We start from the raw sequence: 15,618 nt of genomic DNA, 5'->3' as shown, positions 1-15,618 counted from the left end.
TTTCTCCCAACCACTGTAAAACAAACAGAAATTAAACCAAAACCTACATCATTCATTCAATAGGTTGGTTAGGAGCTTTAAAAAAAATGAGCTGTTATTAGAAGGCGAAAGTTTACTTTTATAATGAAACATTAATTTTGTTTTCACAAAGAAAATATATTATGAGTTCATCCACTTAAATTTGATAAAAGCAAAAAAAAAAAAATCCATTCAGAGGCATTCCAAATTAACATATTCTCTTTAAAGTTCACAGAGACTGGAACGTCACAGCCTACATGTGGCCACAAATACACTCTCCAACTTGCAATTCTTCCCAGACTTCTTTTAATTTGTAATCCTTAATTTGGAAAGGGGAAGAAAAAGGATTGCCCTTCCTATGCTGTCATCTAGGGAAAAAAAGTAGTAAATCATAGAACGGTCTAGGCTGGAAGGGACCTTAGAGATCATCTAGTCCAACCTCCCTGTTGTGGGCAGGGACACCACCTCTCGACTAGACCAGGTAACAACTGGGGACCGAGCGGGAATTGAACCCACGACCCCAGTGTTGTCATTGTTGTCAGCACCGCGCTCAACCCACTGAATGGTAAATGGTAAGAGGGGTCTTGGCTACACTGTCCTTTTTTCATCTCTGGCCAAAGTTTTTGGGTCAACACAGCCATGTCACAAAGAAGATTCCATACACAGAGCAATAATTCCTGCAGTAACGGAGCTTTCAGTTCAGCTGAAGAAAGACTACAAAGCCACAGCCAAGAAGCAGCCGGAACCTGCTCGTTTCTGCCCATCAGCTGAAGATCCTGAACCATTTTGAGTTTATTTGAAAAGTGGCTTTAAAATAGTATGTTCTTTAATTTCTCTCGGGTAACCTTTATATCAATTTTTTTAAAAAGGTATCAAATATGACCTCCTACAACTGTAGATCTGTAGAAAAATCCTGCTTAGACACCAGAAATTAGTAGCCTCCTCTTAATGTATAAACATGCATGTGAAAAATCTTGTATACTGCATTTAAAGAATGACAGCTACTATTATTTCCACTTGATCAATGCTTTAATAGTCAATCAGTTGCTTTATTGTACTTTGCACGTCTCACTAAAGCATATCTTTTATTTAACAGTAAATGTGACTAAAATTTCAATCCTGTTCAGCACATTTTTTCAAGTAATGCGTAAATCCAGTTTCTATAGAATTTATATCATGATTTAATAAAATACTGGATGAGGATCTATAAGGTTTTCTAGCCTTAAGAAATATATAAAAAGATAAAAATCTAATTTTACATTTAGATTAAGAAAAAAAAATTGTAAGCAATCAAAACCAGAAGAAAAATTGTAATCAAGAAATCATCACTAAGAAAAGAGAGTGGATTCAAAACAGGCCAATCTAAAGTGAATTTGTATTTCCAGGAGGAAACCTAAATTCTCCTTGGAAAGCCCTTTTTATACGGTATTCACCAAAGGGCAAACCAGACTACTTTCTTTTGTATGCTATTATGAGAGCTTAGACAAACACAGAATGTTTTTCAGCATTTAAATATATGAATACTGCATTTTCCCCAGTGTAAAGGCATTCAATTTACTTTTGCTATAAACACTCACGTTAAAATGCAATAAACATTTCTTAAAGAAAAAATAAAATAAAATAGATCCTCCCAATTACAAAATGAAATATCAAGCCACTACACAAATCTAGTGCTTTTGTTTAAAACATTTGTCATCTGAAAATCAAAAGCATATTAATTCACCCTTACAACTGGGACAAAGAGCACAAAGCCTTCATTTTATAAGCAGCTTACTTTAGTGAAACTTAAAAAATCCGTATCGTTAAGAAAAGCAAATAAACCCTACAATTTACAAACTTCTGCAGAATACATGGAAAACTACCACTTCAAAAGGCCAGGCCAACTCTGCTCCATTACCTGTATCACAGCATTGCAGAATTCAAGGGAATTCATGAATTGCACAAGGGCTGGTGACAAGAGCCAGTCGTCTTTCAGCAGGCAGTGCCACTCCTCTCCTTTTTCTTCCAGCTTTGTAGGTAGAGACGAATAGAGGCCACTTAGTCCTGTTGCTAGCACCTGCAGTTTCCAAAACAGAAGAGAAAAAAGTTAACTTCCCAGTGGTTCATCTGCTGGAATGGCAATGCCACAAATGGGGTCTCTTACTAGTTTTAGTAACATAAGAGAGTGTTGAGATTTCTTTTTCTTTTGAGAGAGTCCAGTGGCAGCGAGACAGAGGTATTTTAAAGAGCCTCCCATGTCATATAATTTTTTCAAGAGCTGGTATTTAGGAGGAAGTGATGGAGAAAATCAGGTTGTTCTTTTTTTTTTTTTTAATCCATTGTATTTATTTGGAAGCAGGAAGGGAAGAAATAAAAAAAAAGGAAATAAGTTAGTGTATAGACACTGTTGCCAGTGATATTAAGGCTTACAGAATGACTTATGCAGGCTGTATCACTGAAGCATAAGATTGTATTTTTAACTACAATTCAAAGAGTCTGTTCCCAAAAGGTTAGCGGTTGTTGTTTTTTTTTTTATTTTACTGAATACACCCAGAATATTGATAGTTTCAGACCAAGTTTTTAAGGTTATCTGAAGCTGGAAACTCTTTAAATATTATTTACAACTCTCATCCTTCTGACATGATCTTATACAACTTCAGGATAATTTTTAAGGTGATCCTCCTTTTAATGGGAACAGTAAGCTACATTTTTTATACACATATTTACATAGATATATAAAGATGCTGGAGATATGTTAAAAACCAAACAAGCTAAAGCTATTTAGCAAAGTATTATTTGTACAATCATACTCTTCTATAATCAATTATTTTTTTTGCTTTTTGTCTCTCCAACAGCAGAAGAGCTCAAAATAAAAAGTTAGAAATATCTTCCTAGGACTATAAAAGTACCTTTATGTAACCCACACACACATTTAAACTCACAAATCCAGGCTTCAGATGATTCTAAGAAGGAAATATTCTGAAGGAAAAACCTGAGTTTCTTTTGTGTTGCAGCCTGTTAATTGATGCACAGTTGAGTCTCCACTGTCTGCCTGAAATTTAATTGCTATTCATGAACACTTACTCTCTCAGTAAGCAATCCGATTTTCAGAGCTGCACACTATCCACATTTCTCCTTCATGCAGAAGTTAAGTCCATAAGTACAAGAAACTGACCTTGAACAAAACATACCACTATCCACTAAAAGGAGCAGTGAACTCAAAATCAGTCAATGTCTTGAAGTGAAGAACTCTTTAGTTACAAGTGACAGACGTAGTAGCTGCTAAACTTGCTAAAGATGAAAACGCTCTTATTTTTGCTATGAAGTACAACACAAATGGCTCTATGAAATTATGTTTCTACATCACTGAAAGAGTAGCCACTGGAAGCAATTTCACGACTTCAGGTAAAAAGAAACTTGAAAACTTTCATAGAAGTATATGGTATAGCCAGGATTACCATTTGAAATGACTAACAGAGCTCTTCATGTTCTATAAGCAGGCATAAAACAATGCACCTATATAGAATCATAAAGTGGTTTGGGCTGGAGTCTTCATTTCAGAGTTTCAATCAGGCAAATGTTAAACATCAGTGAAAAAAAATCTGAAAGAGAAGGAAATCATCGAGTTCACATCCTGGAAGGGCAAGACTGGGTTTTGTTGTTGTTTTACCCAGAGCAGAATCCTTTTAAACTTCTCCCAACATCTGTCATGTCAACCCTACACCCATTTATTTTTATAAGCACTTCCAGCAGTTTCTTTCTCACCATCGTCATGAGTCTCTCTGCAAACCAGTCTCCTTGATTTATTTACTTTCTCTTGACTCACAGAAGACACCGAATGACTACGTGATCTGTAATCCCAGACACATTATATGATTAAAATACATTGTTAATATACAATCAATTGCTATCTGGCCAATTCCTTCCCTTTAATAATTCCCTTTTCTCTCACATCTACAGTCTTTCTACATTTGTGCAACCTTAACTTTCCAAGGACATTGCAGAGCTGTACCTCCTCCTGCTTTAATACTTGGTTTACCAAGCTGTGAGCTACTTATGAACACAAAGATTTATGAAGAGACTTTGAGACCCTATCCTGCTCAGAATTCTTTAGAAACATTGTTAATGCTAAACAGACAATATCTGACTGAAGAGTCAGAAAACTTTCAGGTTCAAAACATGACAAGTCAGAAAAATCTCTGTAAAAATCAGAAAACTTTGCCCAATAAACAGTTTGTCTACATATTCTGCTTTAAAAACATGTTAGTGATGTATCTTACTGCAGACTGTCCCCTCCTTTCTTTACAGTTTATTCACCTCCACTTTTGAATAATACTGGCAAACTAGTTTTAAAAAGCTGCTAACCAAAGTTAGCTCAACAAAACAGCACCAAGAAAGCCCTGAAGGTTTATTTTTGGCACAAATCCAACACTGATTCGGGCAGATAAAGCAGCTGAAGTTTCTAGCCAGACCCCATCCCAAGGGCATGTCTATATTATGCAATAAGGCATGGTAAAGAAAACCCTACAGGCTACCAACCAGCCCCCAGAACCAGAGATCACATCACCACAGAGCCACCCCAGTGCTGCCGCGATGAGCACAGGACAGCGCTGGCTGCTTTGCAGAGCAGCTGAGGACACATCTGCACCAATCTGAGCGATGCACGGCAATGCCACTGACTCCCCCGGAGTCTCCCACCAGAACAAGACATGTTCCTTCAGCTCAATCACACTCAAACTCAAAGAAGATGTTGTGCTAGTGAGCTAATTCTATGGCACTGCATTAAAGTTTTATTATAGACTTAGGCCAGTCTCATTACTGTTCAGAAAAGTCTGATTTTAGCACATTTTGACAAGAAGCCTTCCTAATTAGAATGATTGTCAATCACGGCTCCCTGCTGTTCGAAGGTTAATATAGCTGGCTTTTATCTTCAGTATAAAAAGGCTGCTTTTTTCCCCCTCGATTAATTGGATGATGTAATTATGGAAGTTATAGCATGGATCCAATAATGGTATCTGTCTCAGGGACAATTTGAGAATCAAGTTCATATTCTTCAGCAGCACCTACTAAACAAGGTCAATTGGTCTTTCAGGACAAGACATTTGATGCTGTATTTACAACCGACAAAGGAAACCATTTACAAGTTTTGTTTTGGAACTCAGAATCATAGAACGGTTTGGATTGGAAGGGACCTTAAAGATCACCAAGTTCCAACCCCCCCGCCATGGGCAAGGACACTGTAGGCCTCCTGAGCCTGCAAACTCGGCTCTGCCTTGGTGCTCCATGGACACAACAATCTCAGAATAAATGGAAACCTGTGGCTGAAGAGGTGCCATCCACTGATGGTTAAGGCAGGCACTCTAGGGTTCTCAGCTCTAAAGCTCTCTTCCTTACTAGCTGTGTAAGGCTACCCTGCACCTCATTTTCGTCCTGGCGTTTACTAAACTAAAATGCAAGCACGCAGAAGATAAAAGAATCAGTCCAAAAACTAGCACCCAAGAGAGACTCCTCTACATAATGACATTTGGTTTTGAACCTGTTCACTGAAGATCTCAAACTGATTTCTGTGACAAGGCACAAAAAAGCAGATGTCGTCATGACCATTCTGCTTTAGCTCTAAAACCGCAGTACAGCAACTTTGTTTGTTAAAACAGATTTACTTGTTAAACAGCACAGGTTTTCTCTTCATGTACTAAGACTGATTTCCCAGATGTAACAACACTACTACTGAGTTTCGTAACCGAGTGCAATATAGCAAGATGGTGGTTTGCCTGAGACGGCCATAGAAACATCCAATTCTGTGACAACGAGCATGCCTCCCTTTTATCTTGCGAAAATATTACATCTCTCTAACACTCACGATATTCTGACACTTATTTTTTGAACTGTTGAATTGATGTGATAGTGTGGCAAGCACAGCCAGCTTAAGCTGTAACACTGCCACCAGAAACAACAGCCTCAAAACACCCGGTGCTCACTTCCCACTCCCTTTGGCCCCTGAATCTCCCCGGGACCTCCCTGGGAGGCAGAAAAGGTTTCCCTCCCACCAAGTTCTGCTGTAATTCCCATCAGTTTCCCGGTTCAAGTCACTGTGCGGCTGCAAAATCGCTTATGCTGGTCCAAAAGCACCACACACTGGTATGGAACCAAGGAGTACGACTGTGTTTGGCAGTAGGGCTGGCTTAAACGGCGTTACAATTTGGAAAAGAGCTATTAGCAGAAACAAAGGTGTTACAACACATTGTTCTCGAAAACGACAGAAAAGGATGAGAAGAATACACATAGTTTACATTGAAGATTGAGCAAAACAAGAACAACTTACAGGGCAAAAATAGGTGTTTTCAGCTATGTGCTTTGCAACTACGTCGTTTTCTGCAGACAGAGACATTATGAAAAGCAGCGCATCACGGGCCTGCTGGCCTACCGTTCCTTCTCGATGGATGAAGGGAATCAGTAGGGAAAATATGAGAAAATTGGCAGCACCTTGGTCCTCGCTGGTATGGAAAAACAGTTCTAAAATGGACGGATCTTTGGCTATTATAGAGCAGAGTTGGTTCAAGAGGACAACCAACTCTGTTTCCACTGTTGGGGTGGCTGTTCCTGAGCAGGAACTCAGCAACATCATCAAAGGCTTCAGGATGGGCTTGTGATGCAGCAAAGGCTGATGAGACTGAGTTACTAACATCTCATACATTTTGAGTTGCTCGATTTTTGTCTCGTCAGTGAACTCTCGCCGTAGGCTCCAAAGAAAAAGCTTCTCCATGATGTTTTCTGAGACCACGAACTCCAGAATAGGCCCCATTGAGGCATCCTTTGCTTGCTCCTCAATTAGCAAGAAAAGCATGTGCTCTACATAGTTCTGAACGGTGCTGGCCTCATCGGGTGAAATTGCCCCATACTTTGCCTGAGTGTTTTTCAAAGGATCATGCTTCTCTAAGATTTTCAGAACCTAAAGAGGAACAAAGGCAGATCAGTTATTTGAATGCATTTTTTAAAAATACGCAAAAAAACCCATAAAAAGTCTTAACATAAAAAGCTTTTAGGTGTTTGTCTGTTAAACTTTCTAAATTTAAAAGTTTCATATTTGGCAAGTACAAGGCCAAGAAGTAATGCTTTTGTTCACTTTTTTTCAATAAGGACCCAAGTTTGCAACTTGTCCTACTGCTGAAAACTTGGGGTTCTCTGAAGTATGGATAAATTAGGTTTCCCTAGCCTTCAGAAATTGAGTTTCATTGATGTTTGAAATAAGTTTCTTTGTCACAGTGGACTGAAACCAAAGGGCCTGCTCTTCAGCCTGAGGAACCATGCTCAGCAGGGTCGGTATCATGAGATGATTTGCTGAATTAAGAGTAGCAGAAGACCACAGAGCTGATCTTTCCTTGCCAAATCTTATATGATATCAAATGGCCATGGGTGCCCACATACTCCTGCAAAATTCAATCTAGATTTAGCACTGAGTAACAATTGCCATCTCAGCACTTACACCCCTGAATTAAGTTCTGGTCTGCACACAATTAAGGAAGTTCATTGTCTGTGAAACATCCACTGTCTTTAGCCTTTTTGTAGAGGATAATTCCCATGAAACCACAAAGGAACAGTGGCTCTCCAATGTGACAACATCATTAGATTTAAGTGAGGAAAGGTGACTCTTGAAAAATAGCTCCTCTGACTCTGGAAACATCTCAGCAACACCGCTATTCATCTGGCTTGCTTCTCAGGATAGCCAAAAAACTAGCAAAAGCAGCAGCACAGACATCAATTTTACCTAAACTGTTATTCATATTACCACAGCAAATAAGACTGTAGGTTACAGTGCTTTTTTTTTGTCTAAAAATAATTCTAATCTTGATGACATGCAAACAATTTTTAGAATATGCTGAAGTGCATAATCTACATCTACTCATCATAAATAACACTGTGTAGGGCTTTACATGGTGCGTTTAAAATACTCTACAAAAGAGAGGCAAGCCTTCCCCAGCACAAGGAAAAGGAGCATGTGGGCTTCCAACAGTCGCAGTGAATCACCAGGAAAGCTGCTAAGAAGATCTAGGCTTTCCACAAGATATTACCATGTTCTACTATTTCCCATTTAGATGTAAATCAGGAGTTCAAAGTGTGATTAGTAAAGCCTAAGCGTAACTTGAAAGGTCAATTACCTTTGCATTTCAAAAATGCTTCAGTGTCATCTACATGCTCTGCATGCAAGACATTTGCTCCTAAGCAATTCAGGATTATCCCACAAGAAAGAATGAAGCAAATTCCTGTTAATGTAGCCTGCTTCAAATCAATAAAACTAATTAACATTACCTGTGCCCAGTGTGTTCTAAACACTATCATGCATGTTTCTGGGTCAACACCCTGCAGGCTCGGAGCCTGCCGATTTTTGCTGATACTAGTTCTAGAGGACATTATAAATTTTCCAAAGGTCAAGCCAACTAGGCCATGCTGGATTTCTTCTAAAAATCCTGTAGTTAGCTACAGATGTTCAAGCATCATGAGGAGATTGTTATTGTTTTTTGAGCTTTGGTATCCGCAGAAATCTGTTTAAAAAACAAAACACACATATACTTAGGCACACCAAATTATAGCGTATAACAAAAAAGAAAATAATTAAAGAGAACACTAAAACCTTTTTTCTTTTATTTCAGTTTAAGGGTAGAATTTTTTAAGCATGTTATATAGGAGATCTTCTCAAACTTTTCTTCGTAATAGTTTCTAATGATCAGACTTGAGACCAGTGACTTAATTAAGATGCTACTGAAATAAATAAGCATAACAGAAGCTTACGCAGTAAACATTTTATGCATACGTCACTACATTTTTTAGTTTTTCTTCACAATGTTTTTGCCATCTGACCAGGTCTCTCTCCAGAGTCTCTTAGTAACTAATACTGTATAGACTACACAGGTAAAAAAAGTGCAGGTCACTTCTCTATCTTTTTAAACAATAGTTCCATGAATAAAGGTAGTTACAAATACTTTTTACATCAGAAAGCTTATCATACACAGTTTAAAACATCTGTAGAACATGATATGCAAGCAGAAGGCTGCATCTGTATCAATACCAAGGCAACCAAACCCAAACAATATATATTTAAACAACTCTATGTATCCCAAGCCAAATAAATTGAGATGTCATATGAAAGGACTATAAGAGTAAGACTAAACATTGAAACATTCTTTTCATCGATTATTTAGTATCCTAGATATCTGAGTAGTTGCACACCTGCAGGGGAAAGTTAAAATGAAATGAAGCCAAATATCTTCCAGATATTTGAGAGGCTTAAGAGAAGCCTCAAGCACCAATATCTAAGTGACACAGTTCCCTGGTTTGGTTTGGTTTTTTCCCCTCTTTTTCCATCTGTAAGCTTTACATTTTTATTATCCTTTCTGAAAACCAACTAGGCTTTTAAATTGATTCAGGTTGGGGTCATAGCAAATAAATAAAGCACAAAGCCCCCCAAAACTGCCCAAGAAACCTCCAAACCAAAACCCACCACCGAAAAGAAAAACAACCCCCCACCCAAACCAAACCTGCACAACACCAAGTTTAGGAAGACAACAAATGCACTAGAAGTTCCTACGGCTCGTGTAAATCATAGCAGATTTTTTTTTTCCATTAGAGATTGCATTTGGAAGTGCTCTGGTAACAGAAGTAATCCCCTACAACATACTACAAAACTCTCTATTCCTTGCTTCCCCAGCACTCAACCCATCTTTCTCACCTGCCTCTCTCTCCCATGCTTGCACTGGCCTTACCCTTCTTATGCCCTCTCCTTCCTTATACCTTGCTTAGTACCATAACCTAATAATCCAAAGGAATATTTAATTGACTTATTCTTCAGATCGCTGACACCCTCCTGTTAGTTCCCTCTTGTTCAAACAGGAATCTTCCCATTTCTGTTAAAGTTCAGCAGACTCCTCCAGGCAGAAATGCCCTTCACTGCCCGGCCCTGATTCACCCTTGGAGCAGATCCGTCCTGCGCATGAAGTGAAGCAAGCAGCTTTGGAAAAACTAATGTGATCATGTAATTAAAGATGGTATCATAAGGTGCAGCAAAAGAACTTAATTATCCAAGCAGAGGCAAGCTCAGTTCTGGAATTCATGAGCTGCTTGACTTTACAACTTCGAGGTTGTTTCAGTGTAGACTTTCAGTGTTACTCAAGAATTTAAATAAAAGAAACTGATACTGCACATCTGGATATCACATGACAGCGATACCACAGTACAGCAGTATGATACTAAAAGTAGAATCAGAAACTTCAGATCAGGCTAGTAAACAACAGTAAGTGAGATTATTCAAGCTTTCTTGAAGAATACTGATAAAAATCAAAGATCAGTCATGTAAGACTCTTGTGACATATGCAAAGCTCTGTACCACACACAAGCAATTCAAAACTATTTAATGTGTTATCCTCTCCTCTTTTAATCTGTTCTCATGCTTCATCCTATCTAGCCTTTGAAATTTTTTTTCCTCATCACACATCTTTCATTACAGATTCCTGAACTACTGCCCTACTGCTCTGCAGCTATGAGAAGACCTAAAGTGTACACAAATGGTACATATCCCACCACATAGCGAGATGCCAAGAGATCCAGCGACAGAGCCGCTCTCACGTTGGCGTGTCCGGCAGGAAAGCTTACTTTCCAAAAGAAGTGCTACTTAGTTATTAACATTAGCGTAACAATTTATAACCACCACCATGTTACTGAAGACTCAAGCCCTGCCTCTGCTACCAGCTTGCTGCCTAAGCAGATGACTGCTACAGCCTGCCCTTGCAGCACGGACATCTCCTCCTACCCAAAGACGTCCCGCGTGTGGCCAGCACACATACAGAACAGACAGCCCCTGTGAATGAAGTCGTCAAGACAAGTAGGTGCCCTCTCATCTCCTGCATAAAGTCTCCTAAGATACTACTTATCCAAGATATTTAAAAGCTTCTTGCTATTTCCAAGTCCCAATCTGGGCACGCTCAAATTAGGGAGTTCTCAGATACACAGGTCATTAACAACTGCCTGGAGAATAAATCTTATGGAGAGCGATTGAAGGAGCTGGAGCTGTTTAGTTTGGAGAATGGGAGGCCAAGGGGAGACCTCGTCACTCTCTACAACTACCTGAAAGGACATTGTAGAGAGGCTGGTGCTGGTCTCTTCCGACACATGATACAACAAGAGAGAACAGCAATAAAACAAGAGGAAATGGCTTCAAACTGCAACTGAGTGGGTTTAGACTAGACATTAGGAAAAACTATTTCATAGTCAGACATTGGGACAGGCTGCCCAGGGAGGTCGTTGAGTCACCATCCCTGGATGTATTTAAAGGTTATTGAGATGTGGTGTTGAGGGATATGGTTTAGGGGTGAACTTTGTAGAGTAGGGTTACTGGTTGGACTCAATGATCCCAAGGGTCTTTTCCAACCTGAATGATTCTATGATTTTGATTTAAACTGGATCTTTTTCAGAGTTAGATGACGCTACATCAGAACAGCAAGGGATTCCAATGTCACTGCCTGTAGAAATGTCTACCCCACCAATCACATAAAACTTTTAGTATTGTTCCCTCAAGCCAATGTTGCACACTACCTGCCTGGACCATTTGCTATATTTGTTATTCCAGGTACAAACACTGCCCCATTGCTTGATAAAGATCTTTGGGATTACGCGAGTGACAAACTGCAAATCCATCTCCAGCATTTATGTACTCTAACTAAAACCTGCACCTAATAGTATACTGCACATCACAAGATTAAAGGCACTTATATCTTTAATAACAGCGACTCACAAAAAAGATCTTTTTCCCTTGGCAACAAACAGTAACATCTCCGGAAAATTCAGCCTAACAGTTCATTCTGAATATTCACTCTTACTGCACAAAGTCATCATAAACAGACTGTACAAAGCATCAAATGAAGAACAAAACCACAAAATTTAAATTATTAGCTGAAAACAACTTGCCTGAAGCAAACATTAAGTTCATGAGGGCTAAATTCACTTGCATCTAGCCAAGCCATCAGATCAGAAATCTAAGAGTAGTGAGAGAACACAGACATTATCCTCACAGCAGTCAATACTATGGTCTTTTAATCATCTCTAATTTAAAAGGAACAAGACAGCAACAAGCAGACTGCAACATGCAATATTATTTCCCAGATCAAATCACTTCCCTTAAGAAAGCAAATATTTCCAGTTTGGAAAGCCTCCTGGGATGCTGGGATTTCCTTAGTAATACAAAACACTAATAGATTGTGTAGGCTTCAAAGACTTCAGACTCTGTAATAATGTTTCAAAAAGTATACAACGCTTTTGACAACTTTGGTGGTCACAGAGTAGATCCTAAAAACAGTGTACCTGTTTTAAAAAAGAAAACAATTGAATTGGGAGAGATACTATCTTTTAAAATACATATCAGCACACAGTTAGCATGCTCTCATTACAGCAGCAGTAGAAACGATATATTCATTACACTTGTGGTAAGCAGATTTTGTTACTAGATTACTAGGTTTTCTTGATTATTTTGCAAAGACCAAATGTGCCACAGTAGCTGCAGCATCATATTATTCCTTGTGAAGCAAAAATAACTCAAATTAAATGGGACAAATAACCTGGCCATACGGAGTCCGAAGGTGAGAAAATAAATTAATTTATAAAACATTGACTGATGGAGGAAGGGGTAGAAGTGAACTTGGGGACCACTAAGAACAAAAATAATGGTTTATTTTAATCAGTTCATGATTAAAATTTTACAATAATTTAGCCTTTCCTCTCTGCTAAATTCCAAGCAAGGTATTACTTCACCTTTTGATAGTCCTGACAAGTGCAAATACACCCGTCAAGTGCGAATACACCTGTCCTACCGTCCATTCAAAACTCTACTTCTAAAAAGCACTGCTCAGTTTAACACTTTGATCCTGCTGCACAGTAACAGAATCTTCTTAGCAGCTCCATCTTTCCACAATTCAACTCCATCTTATCTATCAGTCATTTAACCCTATTACAAGGGCAAGTCCACTTACAAATACCTTCTGGAGCTATTTCAGTTGCCTACGCTGATAATAGTTTTGTCACTATTCTCTACCCTTCTACACGAGGTACTTGCCCCTACCGCCAAGGGCTTAGATGTTGCCCTGAGATGTGCTGGAAGCCCCGTCCCTGGAGGTTTTTAAGGCCAGACTGGACAGGGCTCTGAGCAGCCTGATCTAGTGGGGGATGTCCCTGCCCATGGTGGGGGGGTTGGAACTAGATGACCTTTAAGGTCCCTTCCAACCTGACAATTCTATTATGCTATGATTTTAACAATCCTGACACAGATGCAGAAGCACCAGAGCACATGTCACGCACGCGTGGAACTGAGGCTCAAGGAGACAAGTTGCTGTCTCTGCAAGACCTTCCTATAGTCTCTGTGTAACTGGGCAACAGCTTTTGCAATTGGGCAACCAATTTGCACCTACAGAAACTTTGTTGGTTTCATATTTAATACCTTTCAGCATGGGCTTGGTTAGCTGATTCACGGTTTTTCCCTGCAAATCTGGGTCAACTGTTGCATATACAAACCCGCTAAAAGCAGCTCTCTCTCCCTAAGCATCAGCAAAGTGACACAGTCTCATGCATCAGTCTGTACCCTAGCCATGCAGTCTCAGGTAAGTGGAGAGGATAGGAGGAAGAGAGCAGAAAACTTTAGCACAACTCAGCCTATTTCTAGTTTTTTAAAAAACGCAGCAGTGCTGGGTAGCTTTAGATTAACGATGAGATTGAGACCCAGTCAATGGACTCGTGGAGGATATCTGCTTTCACTTTTTCTTCAGAAGTCTGTAAATCATCAACCCTTTTTACACAGCTGGTTACACGGCTGAACTCCCCAATCAACAGAAGTACTCATTTTACTGCCAAGTACCCTGGAAGAACAGCCTAGCAGAGAATCCCTGGTGAAGTTCGCTCACACTGAAGTGTCTCTTTTCTAAAGTCTCACTTCTGCGTTAAAAAAAAAACAATCAACATACAAGTTTGCAGGACTGGGGCTTCCCAGGCAATGCAGAACATACAGACAAAAGGTATACCACCTAATACAGTAAGGTAGACATAAAATATGCTGCAAGGCTCTGCAATTTAATTATCAGGGTTGTCTTACGCTGAAACGCTAAGACACCATGTTCTCCAACAGTTCTCGAAGACAAGTGTGACTCTTTTATCTGACACAGTGTGCTTCTGCTCTGCCGGCCAAAGCCTTCCACCCTGTCAGCCCAGGTACACGAGAGACAATGGCAAGACGGATAAGAAGCCTGGATGGCAGTGAAAGAACTGCATGTATCAGGACATTTTCATGGATCGGTGTAGCATAAAGGGGCTTGAAATTAGACAACTTCAAAGAAGCAGAGGGAAATTATATGGTCTTATGCATAGCTCTGCAATCATGTCTCTGCAGTCTCTGATAAGTGGATGAGGGAGGGTAGGAGAAAAATGAGTGGCAAATTTTAGCATGCCTCAACTTAGTTCCAGCTTAAAAGGGATCTTGTTCCGGGTTTGTTTATTTTTGACGGAAAAGAAAGCCTTCTGCATAAATTTGTCAGCTTTTCTTTAGGGACTATGATCAGGGAGAAGCTTTAAATTTTATTAACCAGAGTGTTTCAAAGGAAAACATCAATCCTCTCAAATGAAAGGACTCATCCCACTTGTGGTAAGTTTTGCTACAAAAGCAAAGCCTGCGAAGAACAGTCACAGGCTAGCCTTAAATGGTCCTACCCATTCACCACTGGAATGCAGAAGGATTACAGCTTGCTCACTGGGGAGCAGTAGGCCTGTAGTAGGCAACTGAGAAAATGCCAGTGATCAAAAGCCACAGCATTATAGGATCCTCTTTTTGGTTAAGAACTACTCGCCCTCGGAAGCTCTACTTAGCAAGAAAGCTGCAGAGGACTAGAGAAACAGTTTAAACGACATGCACAACCATCCTCCTTCATTTGTTCTTTCATGTTTCCATTGTCCCGTCCTTTGTCGACCTCAAGTGAACACTTCGCATTTAGTCAGCTTTCTTCAAACTATCATCTCTACCCAGAATCCCCAGACACTGTGCCTTCCGCGTGTGGGTGGGAGAAGATACGTTTTACGCTGATAAAGCTATCTGCTTAAAAGCCTAACAGAGAACAAGTCACCACAAATTGTAAAGCTATGTAGTTAACCAAAGTATCAATCTGTTCTCATCAAGCACAATTTAATCCAACCTGCTAACATGAAAGTAAGAACGTCTTGTGACTTGTCCCCACAGAGACTGCTTAACAAGATCTATCTCCTGAGAGAAATTACACGCAGCATGTTTTATAATGAGACTAAAACCTTACTGTCCCATCTACAGTCAGTCTGCTGCAGTTAAAAAACACAATTCATCTTTTCTCAAATCTCCAGGGAGCTACACTACTCACATGTTTATTGTACATTCGCACTAGCTCAGACAACTAATGGGGGTACCACTAACCTCTTCACCTGATCTATGTAATCATATGGTATTTATACATCAGAGGACCCAGGTGGTGTTAAATAATCACATGGTTCTCCAGACTGTGGACATTACTGGGGGCAATTCCTCCACAGTAAGTACAGCAGTGGCGACAGGCAAGACCCACCTGAGAG

The 15,618-nt window shown here is 39.6% G+C and overlaps 1 protein-coding gene across 1 annotated transcript in view; it reads right to left on the bottom strand.

Moving 5' to 3' along the window:
- LOC104276674 (protein FAM160A1-like) overlaps window positions 1-8,406 on the bottom strand; it is a 38,237-nt gene extending 29,831 nt beyond the window's left edge. Inside the window, 3 exon segments of the mRNA XM_009873082.1 lie at window positions 1,916-2,074; window positions 6,320-6,946; window positions 8,305-8,406. Of these exon segments, the coding sequence (XP_009871384.1) occupies window positions 1,916-2,074; window positions 6,320-6,946; window positions 8,305-8,406 (888 nt within the window).
- Window positions 8,407-15,618: the final 7,212 nt, after the last annotated feature.

Source organism: Apaloderma vittatum, unplaced genomic scaffold (assembly GCF_000703405.1).
Source record: "Apaloderma vittatum isolate BGI_N311 unplaced genomic scaffold, ASM70340v1 scaffold14937, whole genome shotgun sequence".
Classification (NCBI taxonomy): Eukaryota; Metazoa; Chordata; class Aves; order Trogoniformes; family Trogonidae; genus Apaloderma; species Apaloderma vittatum.
The sequence above is the reverse complement of the archived record's forward strand: the minus strand, read 5'-3'. Positions and strand labels throughout refer to the sequence as shown.